Source organism: Saimiri boliviensis, chromosome 9 (genome assembly GCF_048565385.1).
Source record: "Saimiri boliviensis isolate mSaiBol1 chromosome 9, mSaiBol1.pri, whole genome shotgun sequence".
In the NCBI taxonomy this organism is placed as follows: Eukaryota; Metazoa; Chordata; class Mammalia; order Primates; family Cebidae; genus Saimiri; species Saimiri boliviensis.
In genome coordinates this window covers 31,029,765-31,057,640 of record NC_133457.1, presented here as the reverse complement: position 1 = coordinate 31,057,640, position 27,876 = coordinate 31,029,765, and the positions used below count along the sequence as shown (strand labels likewise).

Here is a 27,876-nt window from a genome sequence, read left to right as displayed (position 1 = left end):
ATAGAGATGGGATTTCACCATGTTGGCCAGGCTAAGCCCGAACTCTTGACTCAGGTGATCCACCCACCTCAGTCTCCAAAGTGCTGGGATTACAGGCATGAGCCACCACACCTGGCTGTTGATCTCTCATTAAAACAGTGATTATCCACCCTAGTACACCCAAATTCATTTTTGGTAATAAATACTTTGTAATGCTGCCTCTACTATTCTGGATGAAAACTGGAGATGGTTACCTTCCTACACACTTGATTTTTTTAAAAAATGAATAGGCCTCGAGTATGAAAGATAAATCAAAAAAGTTATTTTGAAGAAAACAGTATTTATTTCAACATGAATGCTGGGCATGCGTGCATTAGGAGACGCAACGGAGTCATCAGGTATTTACGGTACTTATAGAACCACTGTGAGTACAGCTGCCACAAATGCAGACTCATATAGGTCTGTTATTTGATGCTCAAAGACCATAAATAACACTGATGTTGATGGTCTTCCAAAATGATAATCAACTCAGTTAATTCCAAACCAAACAAATGACAACTGTCTCTCAATTTACCCAGCTGTTGCAGTCCTGGAAAATTCAATGTCTAAAAAGCCATGCCAAAAAATTTACATTGTGTGCATGTGTAAAATGGAGATAAATTCAAGTTCGAAAATTACAAATAGGTTTGTACTTAAATGAATGTCCACTGGGGCCATCAGCAGTCATATGTGATACAGGACAGAGCTTCAATCTGTGAGTCAGTCACATTGCAGAATGACGAATAGCCCAGGCGCCTATCCACTTAATGCCACAAGTGCCCGCAATCATTGTGAGAACCATAGACACTCCCACATATTTCCAAAATTCCCCTAGGAGTCAATGCCACCTCTATTAAGAACCATTGGTTCATATGTTATTTTCTTCGGGGCTTCCCCAACTAACTAGATGATTAAGAGGTGGCTTTAGCTGTGAAACCAGAGAATGATGCATCAGAAGGGACCCTAAAGTGTGTCTAGTTGGCCACCTCATTACATCCATAGAGGGGTAAGTGACTTGCCCCTGGACACTCACTACTCTAAGACCCTAGATAATCTAGGATAAAAACCAGTGTTTCGCCGGGCACAGTGCTTCATGCTGTAATCCCAGCACTTTGGGAGGCTGAGGCGGGCAGATCACTTGAGGTCAGGAGTTCGAGACCAGCCTGGCCAAATGGTGAAATCCCATCTCTACTAAAAATACATAAATTAGCGAGTCATGGCGGCACATGCCTGTAATCCCAGCTACTTAGGAGGCTGAGGCAGGAGAATGGCTTGAACCCAGGAGGCAGAGGTTGCAGTGAGCTGAGATCACACTACTGCACTCCAGCCTGGGCAGCAGAGTGAGACTCTATCCAAAAAAAAAAAAAAAAAAAAAAATTCCTTTCCATGCTTTTAATTTCTTATTGAAATTAGAAAAAGATACTCTTGAATGTGTTTCTCTTACATACCAGATATTTCAAAATAGTTGAATGAATGAGAACATTTTTCTCAGGACATTTCAGGCTGTAAACATTCCATTTTCACCAATAAGCTTAAATGCCAGGCTAGATGCTCTCTAGTGCCCACATAAGTCTGAATTTTTCCATACAAACAAATCAGAAAAATTTAAAAACATTATAAGATATTTTACAGTGTGTCCAAAACAATGATTTCTTGGAGCAGAAATTGTCTAATATGGTTAGTGGCTGATTGATTTTTTCCACTGTTCTCCACAAACTATAGTCATTAGTACCCCAGCAGGGCCTTGGGAAGTGGCTAAGATTCCAAATGCTCCTTATGCCATGCACAGCCAGGGCATTTTTCTCTGATTCAGACAGCAATGGACTAGTCTGTTCACAAGACCTAATGAAGACTTGACCATTTGCTAACTACCCTTGGCAAGTGTATTCTGGTGGCGAAATGGGTATTTTAAAATTTAATTTGTCAGATTGAATGTTATAGACAGAATATTTGATTGCACAAACTCCAAAATATTATCTCTCCAAATTAAATTTGCAATCAAATCGATGCCTGCTTCAAAAGCATCATTTGCAAAAGATTTTACTTAGGCCAGGCGCGGTGGCTCAAGCCTGTAATCCCAGCACTTTGGGAGGCCGAGGTGGGCGGATCATGAGGTCAAGAGATCGAGACCATCCTGGTCAACATGGTGAAACCCTGTCTCTACTAAAAATACAAAAAAATTAGCTGGGCATGGTGGCTCGTGCCTGTAATCCCAGCTACTCAGGAGGCTGAGGCAGGAGAATTGCCTGAACCCAGGAGGCGGAGGTTGTGGTGAGCCATTGCACTCCAGCCTGGGTAACAAGAGCGAAACTCCGTCTCAAACAAAAAAAAAAAAAAGAAAGAAAAAGAAAAAGATTTTACGTATAAATCTTGTGCAAGATCAGGTGGTAAAGTTGGGTGATGAGAATAAGCTCATAGAATATAGGAATTATTGGATGATGCTGTGGATCTGATACCAAAACAGAGAAGTGAGCTGCCTCCTCACTTCCTTCCTCACACAGCACTAAAAGAGCAACCACATATGCATGTGCAAACTCAACTCCCGAGAACCCTGAAAACACACGGCATCCAAGAAAATATTATCAGGTTCTTGTATTTAATGCATGCACATTATACTATACTTTCCCCATGGAAGAGCTCTGAGGTCTTTCTTCAAAGACCATTTCCTCTTAATTTTAGACTCACTCTAACAATTTAAATAGCAGGTGTTGGAAGCAGCAATTTAGAAAAGAGGTGGTCTGACTGCTCCAGGTAAGCACTGGGACAGCAACAAGAAGTAACAACTGACAGTCTGACGTCAAGGAAAGAGATGAAAAGCTATATTTACAAAGTAAGGGGAGGAGGACTGATATAGGAACTCAAAATAAATAACAGCCTGGGCCATTTAATGTAGAGACAAACAGCTTCACTATCCCTGAGAGCATCTCCATAATACCAGACAATATAGTCACTGATGTAAGAGAAAGCTAAGTTGTGCTCAATAGATTTTGCAGCAAAAAATTTTCAAAATTCAATGTAACAGATGGAATCCTAGAGTGTCAGAGTTAGGAGATCGTTAATAGAGCCTTTGGTATAATACTTTTATTTTAGAAACAAGGACGCTGAATCTATAGGGATGGAATAGACACAGGAGCCCAGCATAACTGGTCCAGTGCTTCTTCCATGTAGACATCCTGACAACTGAAGCAGCCGAGGGGAAGGAAGAGACAGTACATGTCATGGAATCCTTTGTTGTGCCATTGCTTTTGACATCTCCGTTTTTGCTTCTTTGCATTCATTTCACCCCCTTCCAAAGGAAAAGAAACCTGCTCTCTTTATTCACGAAAGAGTGAACTATTGTTCCCTGGTTTGTGATGAGAGAACCTCAGGGTTGACCCTTAACAAAATTGGGACTGAAGGTCAAGTTGACTTTGAGCTCCCTCCCACATCCCCTACATCCCACGCCTGGGATGTTTCCTCCCGCTGTCCTCCAGCTTGTTGCCCCACCCACTGGCCCGCACCCAAAATTCCCAGCACAAAATAGGAAACTCTCCCAACTCCCAGAAGTTTGGTGGGTTTTCAACCTCTTTCTAATTTATTCACTAATTACATTAAAGAATGAGGCAATATTCCAGTGCATTTCAGATACAAGTGACCACAGGCATTACCAGGGGAGCTGGTTAAAATGCAGCATCCTGGTTCCTATCTCCTGAAATTAAGATTCAATAGACGATTCTGGTGGAAGTGGGCCCTGAACCCACTTTGGAAAACACATGGCTCTGCTTACTTGGCTAGCCTTGTCGCCTTCTAATATCTGGTTGCACACTCCCCATCCACCCAAATATTTTATATGGTCTCTCTCTGCCACGTCTTTGCCTCATGTTCCACCTTCCTCATCCAGTTAATCCCTACATGTGCCTCAAAATCCTCTGAGTACATGTCTCACGTCTCTACTCCCATTGTTACACATTTTTACATTGTCAAGCTTACACAGTGCCCAAGCCTACAAGGGGCACTGATGGCCTCTCTCTCCTTGAGGGCAGGGGCATATGCCATTTGTCTTTTTTATCTTCAGTGCTTCACACCCTGCCATGCACATGACAGGTCTCTAAAAGTGTTTATTAAATTATCTTTTGCGCATGTGCTAAATTTCCTTGTTAATAATTAGTAATTTACTTATATTTGCATCTTTTATCTATCTACTAGATATAGTACAGCATTTTCACAGATTGCTCAAAGTATCACTCTCAAATGAGGAGCACCTTCTATAACATGTAAAAACCAAAAGAGAAGAAGTCTGTGCGTAATATGACCCCGGTGCCATCAAGGGTGGGGATCATAATGAATTGGGCTCAGGTTCACGCAGGCTATCTGACACTAAGGAACATGACAGAGACACACAGTGGATTTTTTTCTAAATAAAGATTAGTTTCCAACAGTTCAGTAGAATTAGTTCTGATTGCCTTGCTAGGCATTCAGGTTCACATTTTTCAGAAGTGAGGTTGGAAGAGATCAGAGTTGGCTTTGAATCTATTCATGTATATAAAACTTAGTGTATTTGTCCTGAGATCCTAGAGAGTCTTAATATGTTCTACCCAAGATTGCTAGCCACGGGATGTCACCTCATCTCCTGAAGTCCACCATCTGTGTATGTTTGTCTCTTGCAGGGGTCTGCTATGCAGAGTTTGGAGTTCGAGTCCCCAAGACCACAGGATCTGCCTACACCTACAGCTATGTCACTGTCGGGGAATTTGTGGCATTTTTCATTGGCTGGAACCTGATCCTGGAGTACCTGATTGGCACTGCGGCTGGAGCCAGTGCTCTGAGCAGCATGTTTGACTCACTGGCCAACCACACCATCAGCCGCTGGATGGTAGACAGCGTGGGAACCCTCAATGGCCTGGGTGAGACTGCCACATCCTCCTACCCTCAACATGCGAACTTACTGAGCCACAGATGAGTTCCCCTTTCAGAAAGCAATTTGACAAAATGTATCAAAAGCCTTAAATACATCTCTCTTTTTTTTTTGCAAAGTAATTCTATGACTCTATCCATCCTTAAAAAATAATTCTAATGTCCATAGAAGCGTTATACAAAAAGATGCTCATCACAGCCTCCTTTACAATAACTAAAAGTTAGAGACAGCCTAAATATTCTGCAATGGGACAAAGGACTAAATAAATTGCAGACAAATATTACATAGCTAGCAGTTAAAAGGATGATTAGGAAAACTTGTAATAACATAGATTATGTTTTAATGTAATATCATACGTCAAAGAATACACACCATACATCCACATGTCAATAGCTATATAAAAATAAAACCAATGCAGGAAAAAAAAGAATTTTAAGCAATTTCTCCAGTGGTTTCATCAGATTTTTTCCAAATTTCAAATGAAAAAAAAAATTAAGGAACAAAACAGATTCCAGCCTAGAAGAGGTCAGGAAGGGGTAATATAACAGTGAATGCTAAACCATCAGAAGCTCATGTAACAAATACCATGAGACCTCAGGCTCTATCCATCATTTGCCACCCACTCTCCATCTTTTTTTTTTTTTTTAAGACAGAATCTTGCTCTGTCATCCAGGCTGGAGTGCAATGGCATGATCTTGGCTCACTGCAATCTCCTCCTCCCAGGTTCAAACGATTCTTCTGCCTCAGACTCCTGAGTAGCCGAGATTACAGGTGTGCGCCACCATGCCCAGCTAATTTTTGTATTTTTAGTAGAGAAGGGGTTTCACCATGTTGGTCAGGCTGGTCTTGAACCCCTGACCTTGTGATCTGCTCACCTCGACCTCCTAAAGTGCTGAGATTACAGGCGCAAGCCACCGTGCCTGGCCACTCTCCATCTTGCCTGATAAACTCACATTTAAGGGAAGCTAAACAATAGTTGAGGAAGCTCTGGAGTCTTGCTTCAGAGGAGTGATTCTGTGCTGTGTCAAGTCATCTGACTTCAGTGTTCCTATCTCAGAAGAACTGACAAAAATGCTGAGCACCTAGGTACCATGACAAGATAAAAATATAAAGAACAAACCTGATCAATGTACTGATTGCATAGAATTTTAGGTCTAAAAGAGTCCTCTGAAATCAGGTCATTCATGTCCTTTGCTTTACAAATGAGGTCCAGGCAGATGAGGCAACCTTGCCCAAGGCCACACATCTGGCTACGGGCGAAAGTACAGCTGAAATTCAGGACCTGACAGCTGAGGCAGTGCCTTTTCCACTCTATAGAGGGCAGGACTCCACTGGCCATTGGGCAAAACCAAGCAGGCAGCACATGGTTATTTTTTTCTCTACAACCACATATACACGAAAGAACAGAAAACCCCTCTTGCCCTCGTTTTCAAAGACACACATTCTTAAATTTGCTAATAAAGAAAAGGTTTGGGAATGGGATGGAAATTTTACAGACTGTAAAATTAACCATTATGAAGATAAAAACAATTTTCAAATAACATGTTAGACCTCAATATACATCCCAAATATCCCAGGACAGTTCCTACTTCAAATATTCTGTGCCGTGGTTCCATAGGCATTGTAATTGTCACACCACATAGCCCAAGTTTTGGTCCAGGATATCAGGTCATCTTACCTGTCTACTAAATACTGCTCATTTGCAAATAGACATTTGTATCTGCTTGTGGATGTGTAGGTGCGCGCGCGCACACACACACACACAGTTCCTTTTACAAACTTACGGCCCTTCTTCAAACTGAGTGCGGATGCACTGGGGTAGTAGGACCAGGAGTTTGCACAGCCCTTTCTTCTCCCTAGACAATGTCAAATCATGTCTTTCCTCTCTAGGGAAAGGTGAAGAATCATACCCAGACCTTCTGGCTCTGTTGATCGCGGTCATCGTGACCATCATTGTTGCTCTGGGGGTGAAGAACTCCATAGGCTTCAACAATGTCCTCAACGTGCTGAACCTGGCAGTGTGGGTGTTCATCATGATCGCAGGCCTCTTCTTCATCAATGGAAAATACTGGGCGGAGGGCCAGTTCTTGCCCCACGGCTGGTCAGGGGTAAGTTTGTTCCAAATACCTGGTGTGCCTGTCATATACACTCTGCCTTCTACCCTGCAGCTAGCCTAAGATATATTTTCAAGAAAATGCTGTTCTGTTCCATAATTACCATAGCACCCTCTTTATCACCTTTTGATCTGAATTTAGTTGGACTATCCGAAGAAGTGGTTCTTATTTTTTTATTTGTTTCACCAGCATTTGTTAAGATCCTATTTTATACAAATAACAATAATAGATTCAATGTTTTGGCCACCTGCAATTGCCTAAAATTGTGCTAAGTAGCTTTGCCTGTACTATCTCATTTAACTTTCCTGATAATCTTGTGAGGAAGATATTTACATTCTGGTCTTAAAGACGAATAATACTCCCATTCAGAGAGTTCAAATGGCTCGCTGTTGAACACGCAGTGTCAGTGGCAGAACCCAGTCAGCCAGGGCTGCCTGACTCCAAAGTCTGTAGAAGAACAGCTCAGTTCTATAGAATCATCTCTACAATCTCCTAAGAGAGAGCAACATGAGCATAAATAGACAAGGCAATAAAGGAGGCCAGGGAAAGGGGACAGTGGGGAAGGGATGAGTTTTGCCTGGGCATGAAACTAGGAAAATAAGAGTTTTTAATTCCAATGTAAGCATTTGACTCTAGGAGGAGAGTCCCACCGGGGTCTGAGGACAGCTGAGCTGACCTCATGGAGGGCTGTGCTATAAATCCCATTCCAAAGGCATAGTTCATGACAGACGGGTCTACCCGGTGTGGTCTAGGGGTTAGCCAGAGGGTGGGCCGGACCAAAAGGACATTTTCAGATCTCATTCCATGATCTGGCTAGTGTGGTTTATGCTAGAGAAAAATAGGAAGGTCAGAGTGGCAAATTCTTTATACTGACAAGTGGTTCTCAACTGTACCTGGTTTCTTTCTCTAGGATGACTAAAAATACTTATGTTGTGGATTTACTGCTGAAATTCACTAGCCCATCTTTTTTTTCATGGTAGAACATAAATCAGAGAATTTTGAGCTGTCAGCGACCTTAGAGGTCGCCTGGTCCTATCCATTCATTGAACAGATGAATAACCTAAGGGGGAGAGAGGTAAGTCTGCCTGGGACGGACACTTGCAGGATTCCACCTACTTTGCTTTTGTACCATTTGCTTAGACTGGTTTTTCTCCAACATGTCCAGGGATCAGAAATGTTTCTTGGAGAACACTCAAAACCACTTCTGTGTATTCTGAACCATGCTATGCCGTTCAATGCAGAGAAATAAGCAAAGAAGCAATTTAAGCCAAGATTCCTAGTCTTCTGCTTATCTGCAAGAATTCAACAGAACTACAAAGTTCATTCCTCCTCTTTGAAATGAATAAATACCGAAACTACTTAAACCCAAAAGAAGAAACAAAGAAACACTGTTGGCCCCATTCTGGATCCCCACATCTATATTATTTTATGATACAAACTGTTCCTTTCCTATGGTATAAGAGAAACAATAAATTACAAGAATGAAAAGGAATGTTTTCCTGTAATTCTATTGTTTTTGTTTGTTTTTGTTTTGTTTTTTGTTTTTCAGCGCTAACTGAGGTTTTATCTTGGACCAAAAAAAAAAAAAAAGCACGTGAATTGTTTTGCAGCTGGAGGTATGGGCAAGGGGGGTCCCCAAGCAGTAAACGCCCCCGCGCCTGGGCTGAGGGCTTGGCTGAGCCTCAGGTGGGTCTCCGGATTCCTGGGCTCCCCTGCACAGCGGCCTCCCTCCCGGGCTCTGGGGCCGCCGCAGGAGGGGCAGGCTGGGAGGGGCTGCCGCAGCTGTTCACTGGGGCAGGACGTCAGAGGACTGGGACACGGGCTTCCCATCACGGGTCTCGAACCTCTTCACAACCGCGGCCCCGGTGGAGCGGGCGCGGCTGAAGGAGCTGGAGCCCGCGCCACAGCCAAAGCTGGAGCCCAGGCCGTCGCCGAGGCCGGGGCTCGGGCGGCCCCGTAGGCCGAGCTCAGACACCTGCACGGCCGCCGGGGGTCTCCGCGTGGCCGCGCGCGTTCTGCATCCCAGACTCCAGCCGGCTCTCGCCGCCCTCCAGCAGCTTCCTGCAGGTGGCCATCTCCACGCCCAGGGCCAGCCCGACGTTCACGAGCTCCCGGGGCTCCCGCAGCCGCCGCCGTGGCCCACTTGGCCCGCTGCAGGGCGGCCTCCGGCTCGGACAGCTCGGCGGTGGCATCCTTACGGCCGGTGCCCACGCCGCTCGGCACCTGCGACGGCGGCCTCCGGGGAAGCCCCTGGCCTGCGAGGCCCCCTCGGTCTCAGCCTGGAGCCGCCGATGTCCGTTCATCCCACAGATCTCGGTCGTGGAGCGCCATGGGCCGTCCCGGGCTTCCCAGCCTGACTCGATCTGGCGCGTGCTCTGAGCCTCAGCCCGGCCGCGTGGGGGTCTCCTCGCCCTGCGCCCTCACCTCGGCCATGAGGCCGCCCGTATCCAGGAGCGGCTGTGGTCCATGGACGGCACCACAGGCGGGTCTGAGCTCTGGGGCTGCAGCTCCCGGATCGCCTCGTCATACAGCTGTCCGAGGAAGGTGATCTGGTCAATCAGCCCTTCCAGGCGGGAGTGCAGCTTCGTCCACATCCTTCTTGATGAGGACAGATTCATTCTCCATCTCTGTCCGCTTATTGATCTCATCTTCATACCTGTTCTTGAAGTCCTCCACCAGCGCCTGCATGTTGCCAAGCTCCGCCTCCAGCTTCTTCCGGCCCAGAGTCTCCAGCTGCCGCCTAAGATTGTTGATGTAGCTCTGGAGTATGTTCCATGTTGCTCTGAGCGTCTTCTGCTGTCGCAGGAGATTCCGCTTGGTCTCCAGCATCTTGTTCTGCTGCTCCAGGAACCATATCTTGTTGATGAAGGAGCAAACTTGTGGTTGAGGGTCTTGATCTGCTCCCTGTCCTGGGTGCACACGGCCTGGATGTTGGGGTCCACCTCCAGGTTAAGGGGGCTTAGCAGGCTCTGGTTGACCATGATGGCAGTGATGCCTCCCATGAAGCTGGGCCTCCCATGACACAAGCCACACCAGAAACTGCTGCTTTCTGACTCCGGAGAAGCTCGAGGAACTGATGCAGGCACTAGGCCCACTGGTGTAGGAGCGGCTGCTGAAGGCCCAAGGGCCAGAGGTGGACACCTTGTAGGTGACTCTGGGTCACCCTGATGAACATGATGGAGGCAGAAGTGGAGGCAGGCAGACTGAACCAGCCGGAGATTCTGGAAGAAGCAGAGAAGCTGCTGCTTAGTCCTCAGTTGTATTTTCATTGTAGCAGGAAAATGTTCTCACCATTTTCTTAACAATATAAGAAATTATTAGGTCATGGACTTACTTTAAGACTGGCCATCAATTAATTTCTGTGCTTTCAACTTTTCCCATCTATTAGGCGGCAAAATTAATTGCACCACATGTTTGCAAAAAAACAGCAAAATCTTGGATGTTTTTATGTGCAGCTTGTGATGGTTGGCAATAGTTAAAACTACACAAGGAGCCAGGTGTGGTGACTCACATCTGTAATCCCAGCACCTTGGGAGGCTGAGGTGGACAGAGCACTAGGTCAGGAGTTCAAGACCAGTCTGGCCAATATGATGAAACCCCATCTCTCCTAAAAATACAAAAACTAGCTGGGCATGATGGCGTGCACCTGTAGTCCCAACTACTTGGGAGGCTGAGGCAGGAGAATCACTTGAACCCAGGAGGTGGAGATTGCAGTGAGCCAAAATTGCACCGCTGCACTCCAGCCTGGGCAATAGAGGGAGACTCTGTCTCAAAAAGCTACACGAGGAAGGAGCTAGTATTTATTGACTACCTGTTGGGTGCCAGTCATTGTATTCCATGAATAGCATCTCACTCTTACAACAAAACTTTAAAGCAGGTGCTGTTATCCCTAACTTAAAAGTGGAGAATCCTCACGGAGGCTGGGAAACTGACCTTACCTCACTTAGCTAGTCAACTCCAGGGCTGAGGTTCCTGCCCAGGTCTGTGTGACTCCAAAGCCCTTTCTACCAATAGAGTACCTTGTGTATTATGATCATTCTCTCTGAGCCTTCTTTAGTAAGTAGTAAGGTAATAAATCTCACATGCTGTATCTCCTTTAAATTTTCATGAAGTCATAGAATCTTGGAGAAACATTAAGAGACAGTTGTCTCTTTTCTTATCTTCGGATGGAATATAGTTCAACCGACACGGGCCGAATACACATTGTTTATGAAGACATTCTGTTAATGCAATTCTAAAACTCTTAATTACTTGGTCAATATTTAATTTTCAAAATCCTCCTATTAGCTCACCCAAATGGCATACACTCTAGTTTAGGCCCCACTTAAAGACTGGAAAGAGTTAATATCCTCTATATACATGTTATTTATCCATTCTGAAGAAAATGGAGGCACATTTTAGCATTCCTTTATCCTTTTGATAGTCTCCCTTTCCTTCTCAGGGGCACTACAGCCTTCCTCAGTTAGGAGCCTGCCTTATCCAGGAAGAAGCTAATCAAGGCAACCTTGGGGTACCCCACTTATATATCCTGGGTTCTCACTAACTCTCCTAAGAGATCAGAAGTCGGGCATAAGAAGGAAGTGAAGGATGCTTTTCCCAACATTCAACATTTCCTTTGTGACAAAGTCTTTCATGTACACTTTTAATCTCCACAGCAGCCCTACAAAATAAGTACAGAGATTTTCACTTCTACATGCAAATAACTGAAGCTTAGAAAAGTTCAAGTCACAGATTTAGATGGTAAGTAATAGAGCTGAAATTCAGTCCCACTCCTGGATGGGCCAAAGTACTTATTTTCCCCACTGCCTTCTGGGTTTGGGGCCATGGAACTGGTTAACTTTTCTTTTGCACTTCCGTTCACTGTCTTCATTTCAGTCCAAGCCTACTACCTTCAGTAGTTTTGTCATTGGCCAAGAAAAAAGCTTGGCTGGGATTTTGAATGTTTTGCTGCAATTCCGTTATCCCTAAAGGGAACTCAGGGATGTTGTATATCCTAGTGAATGTGCCTAAAAGTATCATCTGAGAACAAAGAACAGCCCAATGTGAAGATGGTGCTGATTCATCCTCTCTGCTCTCTGCCTGGCCTTGGATTTCTAAGTAGTATATTTCCTTCCTGGGGAATGGACCTGGACTTGTTATTTCTCAACTTCAGTTTCAGGTCACTTTTCCAAAGTCCAGCAAAGTCACTTTGAATTTAGATCCTGTTTTTTAAGGTCTGACACTGTCTCATGAGCATGTCATACATCAAGGTGATACACACATTCCTCACTCTGTTACCTACCAGTTGTCTCCAAAAGTGTGTTGCCTAGTTGACAGATAAATGAACTTCTCCACTCCTTAGAAAAGCCCTTATCTCTACCCCTTACTAGGGGACTAGTGCAGAGGTCCAACCCACTTTATTCTTCAATTGCTTTAGGTGGGATGGAATGGGGGAAACCATTGTGTAGGATATGATTTATAAGAATAGCATTACATGACTTTCCACACAATTCTCAAGGACTTTGAAAGAGTTAATGAACAATCCATTCTCTAACTATGGACCCCTCATAAACCTACTCTTTCCCCTGCTCCAAACACTTCCTTCCAAAGAAAATAGTTTAAGGAATGGTTTACTCACTTACAGGTTCTGGGTCAAATGCTTCTTTGATCTTGAAGAGTTTAAGAACAACAAACATTTTTCCCTCTATCAAGTAACTCTGGCCTTCAGCTGAACCCCTGCTTCCATCTGCAATTCTTCAGCCCTTGAACATTGTTGGATGTGTGTTCCCCTCATGTTATTTGTTCTTGATACTATCTTATGGTTTTTCTTTAAGTAAATAAGACACTCTACCAGCACAAATAGCTCTCAGGAAAGTAGTCCATAGCAATCATTTGTGGGGAATTCTGACAGCCTCCAAACAAAGGAAAAGTTGTTTTTCATGTTCTCCACATCTGAATCCATTTGTAGGAACCTATTAGCACATTCCACTGTCACTGAGGACAGGCTGCTAATAGAGCTGGGGCATGAGGGTGGTAGAAAATGCTATGAAAAGGCGGAATTTTGTCTTGTTGCCTAGAGAGTGAATAATATAAAGGTGCCTAATTATCTCCCAGGCATCCGGCAGACTGGCCAAGGCAGAATGTGTGAAGGCTGCCTCATCTGATTGTCTCTCAAATATCAGCAAAGTGCAGAGGGCCAGTTTTTAGGGACCCCATACACTGAGTAGCAGGCCACTAATGGCATTGCTTTTGACAACTAATTAAGCAGAAGCCCTCCAGCAACAAAGGCACATGCTGCTTCACCACAACACCACTCTAGCAGGATGAACTCTGTTCTGGATCAGCTGGCTGAGTTTTTATACCAGGTTTACTTCGAACAACAGTCTCAGCTATATCATCAAATTAAAAGATCGATATTTTTTTTCTGAGAGAGAGCCTCACTCTGTCACCCAAGCTGGAGTCCGGTGGCACGATCACAGCTCACTGTAGCCTCAACCTCCCAGGCTCAAGCAATCTTCCCACCTCAGCCTCCCAAGTAACTGGAACTACAGGTGCACACAACCACACCCAGCTGATTTTTTTCAATACTATTTTTTAATTTTGCAAAATATTAAAGCAAAGAGGATAATATACCAATAAACCCACAAATACACATACACACAAACACACATTCACACATTTCACTCACCAATTTTATTCACAGACGCTCACCCCTAGGTACCGCACACATGCTTTTATGCATGGAAGTCTGTCCTAATTATAAACACCAGTGGTCAGATCTGAGATCTGGACAGAGTGATGTGGAAAACAGTTTCAGTGGTTATTTGGGTAGAGACACCCATATACAGTTCGATTTCATGAGTCTTTGTATTTACCAATCAGGGACCATTTGCTTGCAGGGAAGAAAAGCTCATTCAAACTAAAACAAGTGAAAAGATGACCCTTTTTGCTAACTTTATCATCTTCAATAACCTGTTTATTTCATCTATATCTTGTTAGGCCAAGTTCAGTTTGACCTTGGTAGGTATGCTGGCCTTTCTTCTCCATTTGCCTCCACTCCCCAGGCCTATTCTCTACCCTTCATGCCCTGTTTTCTGCTCCAGGTTGCTTCTTGCTGGTTGCCTCCTGTTGAATGTAGCCATTGGAAAATATGATCAGATCAGAAGGTGAGAAGAAAGCAAGGCCAGAGCATTTCCTCCTTGCTGCCTCCCAGCCTTGGTACCACACAGGCTGTGCCTCCACAAAGGCAGCTCCTTCTGGGACTCTCTGCCCCATACCTCCCGCTCCCACCAGACTCCAGGACACCATTCCACCCCCTACTCTCAGGCCTCGGATGACAACTTCTTACTGTTGCTAGTCTCTGATGCCTCAATATCCCCATTCAGTTATCTTAACCCTGACTAAATACTGCCCAGACCTGCCTATAGTCCCACATTGAAATTATTTTATTTTAATCATCTGAGTTACTAATAAATGATCTTAACTGCCTAATGCAGGAGAACCTCCGCATGCCCTGTCTTTAATCTATCCAGTCTTTCCTCAACTGTACTGACTTTGTAGTTCTGCATATGCAAATGCTGGCTAAGAGACATCCTCTTTGCAAGTGTACTTCCTCTCTTCCCTACTTGATCATAGTTAACCTTCTGATAGCTAATCTTTATCAGTAACTGCCATCCCTTCTTTTGTTCATTTAGAGGAAAGTAGCATTTGTGTTTTATGAATAATATAGATGCTTATTAATCTCGTTCCATTTGTCACCATAGTCAAGTTTGCATTTGGGATCTTGCAGTATCCTCTAGGCTCAGTGTCCGTAAAATCAAGCCGGGTACTTTACGCTCACGACTGTGTCCCCATCACCAAGCACAGTGCCTGGCACATGGTAGCACATAGTATACGCAAGTCAAATTATAAAAGGAGGAAGGGGAGAGAGTAGGAGAGAAAAAGAAAGAGGAAGAGTTTGTCCCCCTGGGTGTCAACTGCTCTAGAAAAACTTAGAACTGTAATAATAATACTGGTGGTAAGAGCTAATATTTTTTGAGCGCCTACCATATTCTAGGACTGCAGTTTACTATACTATCTCATTTTATCCTTGTAACAACACTATGAGCTAAGTGCTATTATTATCTCCATGTACATAAGAATGAAACTTAGGCTCCAAGAGGTTAAGAACTTATTCCAGATCACCAAGCTAGTGTGTGGCAGAATCAGCCTAGGCCTGACAGTCTGCAAAGTCGATGCTCCAAACCAAAGCCAACTGCACCCATGTGCGTGGCTCAAGGATTTCTGCTGAAGCCTACAGTGGACATTGCATATACTCCAACTGCTGATATTTCACATTTTGGAAGGTGTCCTCTGTATCTTCCACTGAGTCTTCTGCTCTTCAAGTTAAACATCCCCAGGTCCCCAGTTCTTCCTTACATGGCATGGTTCGCAAATCTCTCACCTTTTTCTAAGATTGCTTCGCCCAAATTTATGTGGTGGTTGTGCCAGGTCACTAAATGATTTACAAGAGGAGTGTATGTGTGCATGTATATGTGTGTATATGTGTTTGCATGTGTATGTGTGTATGCATGTGTGTGTGTATGTATATGTGTATGCATGGTTGTGTGTATACTGATATGTGTCTGTGCGTGGAGAAGGGAAGAATAAATGTTAAAGGAAGACAAAGCAGGACCTGTCTCCTGTCTGTTTGCTTTTTATTTTTGTGGGTACTTAGTAGGTATATATTTATGGGGTACATGAGATGTTTTGATACAGGCATGCACTGGGAAATAGGCACATCATGGAGAATGGGTTGTCCATCACCTCAAGCATTTATCCTTTGAGTTATGAATAATCCAATTAAATTCTTTATTTTAAAATGTACAATTATTATTGACTCTAGTCACCTCGTTGTGTTATCTAATAGTAGGTCTTACTCATTCCTTCTACTTTTTTTGTACCCATTAACCATCCTCACCTACCCTCACCAGCTCCCAACTATCCTTCCCAGCCTCTATGTCCATGAGTTCAATTGTTTTTATTTTTAGATCCCACAAATAAGTGAGAACATGCAGTGCGTGTCTTTCCATGCCTGGCTTATTTTGCTTAACATAATGACCTTCAGTTCCATCCATATTGTCAGAAATGACTGGATCTCATTCTTTTTTATGGCTGCATAGTACTCAATTGCGTATATGTCCCATATTTTTTTTTTTTTATCATTCATCTGTTAATGGACACCGAAGTTGCTTCCAAATCTTAGCTATTGTAAACAGTGCTGCAACAAACATAGGAATGCAGATATCTCTTCAACATACTGATTTCCTTTCTTTTGGGTATATACCCAGCAGTGGGATTGCTGGATCATATGGTAGCTCTATTTTTAGCTTTTTGAGGAACCTCTAAACTGTTCTCCATAGAGGTTGTACTGATTTACACTCCCAAGAACAGTGTACAAAGGTTCCCTTTTCTCTACATCCTTGCCAGCATTATTATTGCCTGTCTTTTGGATATAAACCATTTTAAGTGAGGTGAGATAATATCTGATTGTAGTTTTGATTTTCATCTACCTGATGATCAGTGATATTGAGCACCTTTTCATACGCCTGCTTGCCATCAGTATGTGTTCATTTGAAAAATGTCTATTCAAATCCTTTGCCCAATTTTAGATCAGATTATTAGATTTTTTCCTAGAGAGTTGTTTGAGCCCCTTGTATATTCTGGCTATTAATCCCTTGTCAGATGGGTGGTTTACACATATTTTCTTCTATTCTGTGGGTCATCTCTTCACTTTGTTAATTGTATCCTTGGCCATGCAGAAGCTTTTTAACTTGATGTGATCCCATGTGTCCATTTTTGCTTTGGTCACCTGTGCTTGTGGGGTATTGCTCAAGAAATTTTTGCCCAGACCAATGTTTTGGAGATTTTCCAAACATCTTTCCAAACATCCCATAGGGGTAGTCTTACAGCCTCTGATTGCGGTTGAAAACATTGGACGAAAACAAAGTACCAAAAGGTAAATGAGTTCCCTAAGTTGTAAAGATAGCCAACATATCGATTTACTTATAACCCCATTTGTTTCCACAAAGGACTTGAATGTGTAGAATAACTCTGTTTTTATTGGGTTGCCTGTGCTTACGGGGTATTGCTCAAGAAATATTTGCCCAGACCAATGTCTTGAAAATTTTCCTCAATGTTTTCTTGTAGTAGTTTCATAGTTTGAGACTTAAATTTAGGTCTTCAGTCTATTTTGACTTGATTTTTGTATATGATGAGAGATACGGGTCTATTTTCACTCTTCTGCATATGATTATCCAGTTTTCCCAGCACCATTTATTGAACAGACTGTCTTTTCCCCAGTGGGTTTTTGGCACCTTTGTCAAAAGTGAAGGACCTGTCTTAAAGTGAGGCTTTCCTTGATCAGGACTACTTAGTGAGCCTACAGTCCAGCATTCGTTCATCCTTGAAGACCAGTAATATTTCCTAGATAAGTGAAAACAAGCACATTCCCAAGCCTTGAACGTCCATGTATGATGAAGTGAGACCTATTTTCTCTCCTTGTCTGGAGGCCAAAGACATTTTCCATACCTTGTACGAAAAATTTTGCTGTAGGGAAAGCAGGAGCTCTCTTCTCTTCTGGAAGGTAGCCATCTAGAGATGAAACCGCCTATGTTTGAAAAGTTCTTTCCACCTGACATATTAGAACAGACCAGGAGTTCTTAAATTTTCTTGTACCATGGACCACTTGGATGTCTGATGAAACCTATGGATCCCTTATGAGAATTGTGTTTTTAAATGAATAACCTAATTACACAGGAATTCAAAGGAAATCAATTATATTGAAATGTAGAAATAAGTATTTTTAAATTGTAATCTAGTAACAATGTGCTTCTCTATTAGGGATTTATATGTTAATATATATGTCTGACAACTATCATATTAAAGTAGTAATAAGCATAGGTGATATTTCAAGATCTCTGCAACAACTCTCATATAAAGTGAAAATATCTGCTTGCTGTTAGTGACACAGACACAGGTATTGTTAGTTTGTCACCTACGTTCATAACTGAAAGAAATGCTAATTCAACTAGAAGGTAGTGAAAAAACATCTGTAATTCTTTCACAGCAAAATTCATAGATGCCCTGAATTCCATAGATGCCCACAGGATAAGAACCCCCAGAATAGAGGGTTGAAACATTAGAATCCTGGCTGAGAGAAACTGTAGGAAACACCAGCTCATTTTACAGATGAGCAAAGTTTGCTTCTGAAGGTTTAAGAAGATCTTTGATTTTGTGATGTGTCTTACAGGTTCTAGTATTTCATATTTTGTCTTACTGAGAAGTCAGTGGGGGGAAGTAAGAGTGAAAATGTTGAGGCCGGGCGCGGTGGCTCAAGCCTGTAATCCCAGCACTTTGGGAGGCTGAGGCGGGTGGATCACGAGGTCAAGAGATCGAGACCATCCTAGTCAACATGGTGAAACCCCGTCTCTACTAAAAATACAAAAAATTAGCTGGGCATGGTGGCACGTGCCTGTAATCCCAGCTACTCAGGAGGCTGAGGCAGGAGAATTGCCTGAACCCAGGAGGCGGAGGTTGCGGTGAGCCGAGATCGTGCCATTGCACTCCAGCCTGGGTAACAACAGCGAAACTCCGTCTCAAAAAAAAAAAAAAGAAAGAAAGAAAATGTTGGACAAGTTGATTTGGACAGCTTGGCACAATTTGATTTTCATCATTTATAAACTGAATGTGGAGAAAAGAAAAATAAAATGGTCCTGTCTACAATGGGTCTCACCTCCTGGACCCCTGGCCAGGGCTTGCATTTTTTTCCCTTATCTCGTACACACAAGTCCAAAAACATCTCTCACCTTCTAAAAGGACTTCCCTAAGCATTCAAAGAGGCACTTTTTTACTTAAAGTTAACATTGAAAAATACCACGGTGGGAAACCTGCTCTTAAACTTCAATAAATTCTTTCAAAGAAAGTAGCCACTCTTCAATGGAAGATTTTCACTGACATCTTGACATATAAAATAAATTCCCAAACACTCCTGGAACCACATGAGCTCCTGGCAGACAAACCATCAGCAGATGTAACTGGATACCAACCCCCAGCTTTACTCTGACCTCCTGCCTCGTGCCCAACTAAGTCATTCAAGCCTCCAAAAGGAGCAAAAAATAAACTGTCTTCACTCTGTCTTCGCACTGAAGACAACAAAATATCTGAAGATCTGAAAATCTTTTCTATCATTCCAGATCTGGAAGTTACCACGGAGCTGATCTATCAGGGCTACTAACGGTAGTTTGGGCAGGATAATTCTTCCTTAGACAAAAGTATCTGAATCCCCTACACTAAGTGCCAGAAGCACCCACCCATGTCTCAATGACAGTCAAAAGTATCTGCTCACCTTTCCAAACATTCCCGAAAAGTAGTCTTACAGCCTATGATTGCAAAAGGTTGAAAACATTGAATGAAAAGAAAGGACAGAAAGGTGAGTTCCCTAAGACATAAAGATAGCCAATATATTGATTTATTTATACCCTCATTTCCACAAAGGACTTGAATGTGTTGAATAACTCTGTTTTTATTTGGGCATAATTCTTCTTATCTCTATCTACACATCATAAAAGAACTGCCCACAGCTACACAGCTAGAAAGCAGAGGAGATCAGAACTTGTGCATTTAGCACGAGTCCCACCATGTTACTCCATCAGCCACTCAATCCTGTCTCCAGGGCACTGGGCAATTGGAGGTTCCACATTTAAGGCCCTGGTGCCGCCCTGACCTTCTGAGTCTGACAGATGCCATCATCCACACAGGTGCTGCAAGGAGCAGCAACATGCTTCTATGCTTTCATTGGCTTTGACATCATCGCCACCACCGGAGAGGAAGCCAAGAATCCCAACACGTCCATCCCTTATGCCATCACCGCCTCCCTGGTCATCTGCCTGACAGCCTATGTGTCTGTAAGTACCAAATGCTTGTGTGACCCTCCTCACCATGTGACTCTGGCACCGAGCTCCCTTCTCTATCAAGGAGTCCTTTCCTGTGTCTTCTTGGTGTCTGTGTACCTGTGTCTTTTGCTGCCATAGCCCCATTCCCCACTCCCCATGACAAGAAAAAAATTAGGAGTCCAGACTGAAGGAGAGGAGAAGCCCCAGACTTTCACTTCAGCCTTGGCCTTCACTCCTACCCCTCCATCCGCACAAGCTCTTCGTGTCTGCTGCCGCCCCAGGGGCTGGTGTGCAGGGAATGGGCTGCCATCCAAGGAGCTCAGGTCATAGGCTGGCAGTAACGGGTGGGTGTGCGAGCAAAGGCATTGTGGGCCTCTGTGCGCATTCCTCAATGCTCTTCTGTCTTCTGGGAGCTTCCCAGCAGCAAAGAGGCGAGGCTCCCTGCACAGCAGAGAGAGAGAATACATTGTCCTCTACAGACTCTCTTCCCTTAAATCTGGGGAGGAAAGTGCCATTTCTTTCCGGCTGTTGCTCCCACTTTTTACACCAGCTCAAACTCACCTTTGGGTTTTCCTACCTAGGGGAAGCCCAGAACCAAGAGTTCAGCCTTGTCTTCTTCAGGATCATACCCCTGAGACACTCCTCATACGTCGATGTTTGCTTTCTCAGGTCCCACCCCAGAATTTCTATCACAGAAATAGCCCAGCTGCATCCAGCATCCCCCTCCTGCTCCTGGCAATGGAGAGGGTGAGCATCAGCTCCCAGGCCAATGAGTGTGTGGTTCCACAAACATCCTCAGGTCCTGAGGGGCCCCCTCACTTGGGTCACCACAATTAGGAAAGAGCCAGCAGCGGTGGCGGAGCCGGGGGTGCTGCCGCTGATCAGCCCTACTGTTTCTCTTTACCAAAAAGACATCTTTAGCAACCAGCTAAGAAAGCCACACCTACTGATCATTAAGGCAAGCTGCAAAACAGGATTGCTCTAGAAGCCAGAGGAAAACACAGGGTAAACTTGGGGGTGGTTTACAGACATTTAGTTGACTACCCAGAGGTTCTATGGGTGCCTCAATTATCACCTCCCCCTATACACACACATGCAAGTTCCTTCACCCTGTCCGGACCCCGATGATCCCTGTGGGCAGAATGTTGAAGGAGTCATTGTGGGGTGGAAGAAACAGCAAGGACACTCTGTTTCCCTTTCTACTTTCTACTCCTCCTTCATTCCTGCCCTTCCTCCAGGGATGGGGCCCTTACAACACACACAATAAAGTCAACCATCACAGTGCCTCCCTTAGAATCGACCACAGAGTACTTCTATGCATCCACCAACTTTGCACCCATCCTGATCTAACTTAGGAGCCTCAATCCCACTCTCCTCCAGCCCACCCTGTCCCATCCCCAAAGGGGATATTGCAAGTGGTTATGTTACTGGGAAACATTCTCTTTCATATTGCACAGGCCTTAAACACTCCCTAGGAGCTGTTTGGTATTGTACTGGTCAGCAGGCAGCCCCTTCACCACCATGGGAAGAACGAGGTTGCTGGGCAGTGATGGGACATCATGTCCTCCCCAGTGACCCTTGGCTCTGCTGGAAGATCTTGGCTCCAGAGGAATAGGCAAAGAAATGGCCAACATGTGACCACCCTCTTTCCTTCAGGCTTTGAATTCCTTTCTTGAAGCCAATGTGGCCTTCATAGGCCTGGGGGAGCCCCATATCTGGCCAAATGACTTGTGGCTCCATCGCCTATGGCCGGTTCTGAAGGCAAGGTGTTAGGCAAATCAACAACATGTGAAGGGAGCAGATCCTGGGAGCCTCCAGTCAAGTGCTTATCAGCTCCTCCAGGCACACGCATGCCAGTGGCTTTGTCCGCTCCATTCCTGATTTCTCCCCATAGGCAGAGTGTTGAGGGAGGGACGGTGGGATAAAGGGACCAGCAAAGACACTCTGCTCTCTATTTCCCCCTCTGCTTCTCCCTTGTGTCTCCCTCTTCCCTGGGGGTGAACCCTTGCAGCACACACAGTAATAATTCCTGATTAAGCAAAGCCACCATTGTCTGACAGCCATACAGTCAGTAGGACTTGACTCTGTCCTGATGGCGTAATTTGTTTGTTGACCTGCCTGGCTCCTAGGACTAAGCTAGAAGAAGGAAATAGAAATATGAGTTCTCCTCTGGGTCCCAACAGTTAATAGGCCATAGACCTCTTAAGCACTTACCTTTGGAGATTTTATCTCTGGTGTTTCACAGTGAAAGGGAGCGCACACATAAGACCCTGCAGTACCAGAAAGCGTAAGAAAAATGAGAGCCTGGCCCAGGTGGGCACGGTGCCCCTGGTCCCTGCCAGGTCCTGGCTGCAGCTCCTGCCTTCTGGAAATACCTGCTCTCCACTGAACTGTCAGCATACATAGCTCTGCTTTCATGGGGCTGGAATACCTGCCGACTTACTCCTTAGATATCAAAGGACCAGAGAGATAGAGAGTTTCTGGCCCAGTCCACTAAATTCACAAGTGGGGAGAAGATATTGAGAAAGGCCTAGAAGCCAGATGACTGTCTACAGCAAAGGCACATGCCAGCAAGTGGAGGATCCAAACTGCCATGCTAGCCTCTGCCTCCAGGGGTGGGGCTCTTTCCTCTCCCATGGGGCCTGCATCCATGCTGTTCTTCCCCTGTACCTCCAGCCCTGTCTTCTTTTGTTCTAACAGGTGAGCATGATCTTAACTCTGATGGTGCCATATTATGCTATTGACACGGAATCCCCACTCATGGAGATGTTTGTGGCTCATGGGTTCTATGCTGCAAAATTCGTAGTGGCCATTGGGTCGGTTGCCGGACTGACAGTCAGCTTGCTGGGCTCCCTCTTCCCAATGCCGAGGGTCATTTATGCCATGGCTGGTGATGGGCTCCTTTTCAGGTAAGGGCTATGCTCCATGAAATTTGTCCCGCTCTGCCACGTCTGTCCAGGGAGAATGTCCTTATACTGTCAGCCTGACTGTAATCTTGATGTCAGTGCCTTTCACCTGGACTGTGGACCTTGTCATATATCCTGGAGAAAAGTCTGAGTGAACAGAGCTCAGGCCCTGAAGCGGCACCTTAGTTTAACTCCGGGGTCCCTTAATCTAGCACAAGCTGATGTGTGATCCCCACTTCCCTCCTCCCTCCTGTTGGCATTGTGTGAAGATTTGTGAAGATGATGGGTGCCAAACTGCTATACTGGGTGACCTCCAGAAAGAAGAACCCACCCCAGGGACATCTTAGGCCTGCCCTCATATTGAGACCTGGTAACTGTCCCTCTCTCCACGACCCCTCTGAAATTGAAAAAATATCAACAAAGAGTACATCGGACCCTCTGAACAAATCCTAACAATAGCGGCAACACCAGCTGCCATTCACTGAACATTTGTGTATCCTGGGTGCTGTGTATACAGTACCCCACTTAGTCTTCACAATAACTCTATTTTGCAGACAAAAAAGTCTACTAGGACTCAGAGCAGTTAAAAAAAAAAAAAAAAAAAAAAAAAAAGGCCGGGCGCGGTGGCTCAAGCTTGTAATCCCAGCACTTTGGGAGGCCGAGGCGGGTGGATCACGAGGTCGAGAGATCGAGACCATCCTGGTCAACATGGTGAAACCCCGTCTCTACTAAAAATACAAAAAATTAGCTGGGCATGGTGGCGCGTGCCTGTAATCCCAGCTACTCAGGAGGCTGAGGCAGGAGAATTGCCTGAACCCAGGAGGCGGAGGTTGCGGTGAGCCGAGATGGCGCCATTGCACTCCAGCCTGGGTAACAAGAGCGAAACTCCGTCTCAAAAAAAAAAAAAAAAAAGCCACAAATCCCTGAGCTACCGAGTGGCAAGTCAGGATTTGATCCCAGAACATCCAACTCCAAAAACCAGACTTTTAACCACACGATTATACTGGCAGTTTTTGCCCCCTACGCCGGCCATGAAGTGGCCTATCTGCCCATGGTACAAAAGGGATGTGGCCTCATCTCTTTGTTTCCAGCCTGAGGGGCCTGCTGAGAAGGCATCCTTCAAGTGCACAAAGCAAGGAGTGAACTGTGGAGGCCAAGGAGCTCTCAGGTGTGCAGAGGGGGCTGGTTCAGGGACTCTGTCTCCGCAGCCATCATCGTTTCCCCTGCATACCCTCTGAAGCCATCGCCAGGTCAGAGCTGATGTGTTTAGGTTGCTGAAGAGATCAAGAGGGGCCTAGGGTGATGGAGGTGTGGCAACTTCACACATCCAAAAGATTTTTCTGCTGTCAAAGAAACTAAGAGGAAAGATACTTAGGCTTTAAGCACATTTCCAGGTTATGTGAATCATAAAAATATGGGACCAGGAGGAGAGAGGAGGGGAAAGGGAGCCTACGGCATGTGCCGTTCAGTCGCTCTTCTTGTTCCCTTCTTCAGCAGTCACTAGCTGGACTTGTGCCTGTATCTATGAGCACGATTTCTCAATCACTGTGCTATTTTGTCAACTAAACCCATGAACTTTCGTTATAGGTGGTGTCTCAAGCTTTGGCATAAATAAGAATCCTCTGGAGGTCTTTTAAAGCAATTTGCCAGGCCTCACCCCGCTACGATTCCGGTATAAAAGGTCTTGGGTGAAACCTGAGAATATACATTTCTTACAAGCTCCATGAGGATGCTAAAATGCTAGCTGACAGGTCAGGAGGGCCCCCAGGCACATGCATGACTTCCTCCAACCATCACTTTTTCACGCAGAGCTTGGGCTTCAATCTAGATCGCTGAAAGACAGACCTCCTAGGTTCAATCAACCATTCCCATTACATAATGATTAAGAACTTTACTAAAGGAGTTTGCCTTGAAATCGAAGAATTAGGCTGGGCGCGGTGGCTCACGCCTGTAATCCCAGCACTTTGGGAGGCTGAGGTGGGCTGATCATGAGGTCAGGAGTTTGAGACCAGCCTGGCCAGCATGGTGAAACTCTGTCTCTACTAAAAATGCAATAATTAGCCAGGCGTAATGGTGTGCCTGTAATCCGAGCTACTCAGGAAGCTGAGGCAGGAGAATCGCTTGAACCCGGGAAACAAGATTATGCCACTGCACTCCAGCCTGGGCAACAGAGTGAGACTCCATCTCACCAAAAAAAAAAAAAAAAAATCAAGGCCGGGCGCGGTGGCTCAAGCCTGTAATCCCAGCACTTTGGGAGGCCGAGGCGGGTGGATCACAAGGTCAAGAGATTGAGACCATCCTGGTCAACATGGTGAAACCCCGTCTCTACTAAAAATACAAAAAAAAAAGTAGCTGGGCATGGTGGCGCATGCCTGTAATCCCAGCTACTCAGGAGGCTGAGGCAGGAGAATTGCCTGAACCCAGGAGGCGGAGGTTGCGGTGAGCCGAGATCGCGCCATTGCACTCCAGCCTGGGTAACAAGAGCGAAACTCCGTCTCAAAAAAAAAAAAAAAAAAAATCAAAGAATTAAAGTGAATTCTCTTTTAATCATATTCCAAATCCTGGGGTAGGAATAGCAGCTGAATTTAAAGTAGTGAATGCAGAAGTAAATTAGGGGAGCGAGACCAGGAGAAGTTGATCCTACCAGCCTATTGACAGTTCAGCTCCCTGGAATCGGTCACTGTAGCCCACCATTAACCCTCTGCTCGCACGGCCCCTCCAGGTTCCTGGCTCATGTCAGCTCCTACACAGAGACTCCGGTGGTAGCCTGCATCGTGTCGGGGTTCCTGGCAGCGCTCCTCGCCCTGCTGGTCAGCTTAAGAGACCTGATAGAAATGATGTCCATCGGCACGCTCCTGGCCTACACCTTGGTCTCTGTCTGTGTCTTGCTCCTTCGATACCAACCCGAGAGTGACATTGACGGTTTTGTCAAGTTCTTGTCTGAAGAGCATACCAAGAAGAAGGAGGGCATTCTGGCTGACTGTGAGAAGGACGCTTGTTCTCCTGTGAGTGAAGGGGATGAGTTTTCTGGCCCAGCCACCAATACGTGTGGGGCCAAGAATTTACCATCCTTAGGAGACAATGAGATGCTCATAGGGAAATCAGACAAGTCAGCCTACAACGTCAACCACCCCAATTACGGCACCGTGGACATGACCACAGGCATAGAAGCTGATGAATCTGAAAACATCTATCTCATCAAGTTAAAGAAGCTGATCGGGCCTCATTATTACACCATGAGAATCCGGCTGGGCCTTCCAGGCAAAATGGACCGGCCCACAGCAGCGACGGGGCACACGGTGACCATCTGCGTGCTCCTGCTCTTCATCCTCATGTTCATCTTCTGCTCCTTCATCATCTTTGGTTCTGACTACATCTCAGAGCAGAGCTGGTGGGCCATCCTTCTGGTTGTTCTGATGGTGTTGCTGATCAGCACCCTGGTGTTTGTGATCCTGCAGCAGCCAGAGAACCCCAAGAAGCTTCCCTACATGGCCCCTTGCCTCCCCTTTGTGCCTGCCTTTGCCATGCTGGTGAACATCTATCTCATGCTAAAGCTCTCCACCATCACATGGATCCGGTTTGCGGTCTGGTGCTTCGTGGGTAAGCTACTTCCTTTGGAGCCTTGAGAGTTCCCTTTGAAGGTCTTAAGCATGCTTATCCGAAAATTACCTCCTAGCTAGACTAAGCAACTCCATTCCTAGAGAAATCTGGCTGGTTCTATGGACCCTCGTGTTCTGCATGAGAGTCAATAAAGCCAGTTGTTCCCTTTCTGCCCTTAATGGTCTTAGTCATTGGTTCTGGAAAAATGATATTGATTAACCCCTCACTTTACTGAATTACTGAAAGTTCTTTCTATATTAGGATAATTAATGCCAGAAAAAGTCCACTTAAAATGAATCCACATTTTTTTTTTTTTTTGAGACGGAGTTTCGCTCTTGTTACCCAGGCTGGAGTGCAATGGCACCATCTCGGCTCACCGCAACCTCCGCCTCCTGGGTTCAGGCAATTCTCCTGCCTCAGCCTCCTGAGCAGCTGGGATTACAGGCACACGCCACCATGCCCAGCTGATTTTTTGTATTTTTAGTAGAGACGGGGTTTCACCATGTCGACCAGGATGGTCTCGAACTCTCGACCTCGTGATCCACCCGCCTCAGCCTCCCAAAGTGCTGGGATTACAGGCTTGAGCCACCGTGCCCGGCCCTGAATCCACATTTTTAATGGGACAAAAATAGCATAGTATAATTGGGGTGGGGACATTTGGTTGGAATTTTTATCATAGAAACTAAGAATTGTAAAATGAATAACATAAAAAATTATCTTAGACTTCACAAAATTAAATTAAAATAGCAATTGTGCTCTAATTTTTAAATGAACAAAGTGTGAATTAAGTGTGGATTTTCTGGCATCGTTTTTCTGACAAAACTGAATCATGGCATCATTTAACATCTCTCACTTCATACTGACTTTTGTAAAAGATTCAAAAGTTTTTCATGTATCCCAAGGTCCTTTCTTCATCCTTTGACATCCTGATCATTCACTTGGGAAGTAGCCATCATGCCACCGTCCTTATTGATTTTCTCTCTCCTGCTGTTAATAACTAATATGACTCTCTTAGGTCCTCAATTATGCACAATTTTGGGTGTGAATTCAAATTGTTCTCTAAACTCACTTTCATGGACTTCAAGAAGTCCTGTACCTTTTCTAAGATTTCTAATTTTACTTTGTGATCCATTTCTATTGTATTTGTAGTACATGTTTATCATCTAGGACAATCTCTGATGTCTGTGAGGTGGCGAGGGATTGATGGTAGTAATAACTTGAGAAGTTTAAGGGAAGACTCCTTTTAAGGTTTCTTAGTCACTATTTGTGTGTCCCCTGTACAACTTGGTAACCCTGGGGTCTCTGATAATAAATCCTTAGCTAAAGAGAATTCTTAGAAGCTTTGGGAAACAGAAGATTAGCCCCTGCCTAAAGAAGAGGCAAGACAAACACACATGAGTCGTTTAGCCCAAGCAAGACCAGAGACTCATTCA

The 27,876-nt window shown here is 44.9% G+C and overlaps 1 protein-coding gene across 1 annotated transcript in view; it reads left to right on the top strand.

The window, feature by feature from the left end:
- Positions 1–27,876, top strand: part of SLC7A14 (solute carrier family 7 member 14) — a 131,681-nt gene that overhangs the window by 84,178 nt on the left and 19,627 nt on the right. The window contains exons 3-7 of the mRNA XM_003924951.4: positions 4,665–4,901; positions 6,803–7,020; positions 19,803–19,949; positions 22,638–22,846; positions 25,566–26,443. Of these exons, the coding sequence (XP_003925000.1) occupies positions 4,665–4,901; positions 6,803–7,020; positions 19,803–19,949; positions 22,638–22,846; positions 25,566–26,443 (1,689 nt within the window). The remainder of the gene's footprint in view (positions 1–4,664; positions 4,902–6,802; positions 7,021–19,802; positions 19,950–22,637; positions 22,847–25,565; positions 26,444–27,876) is intronic.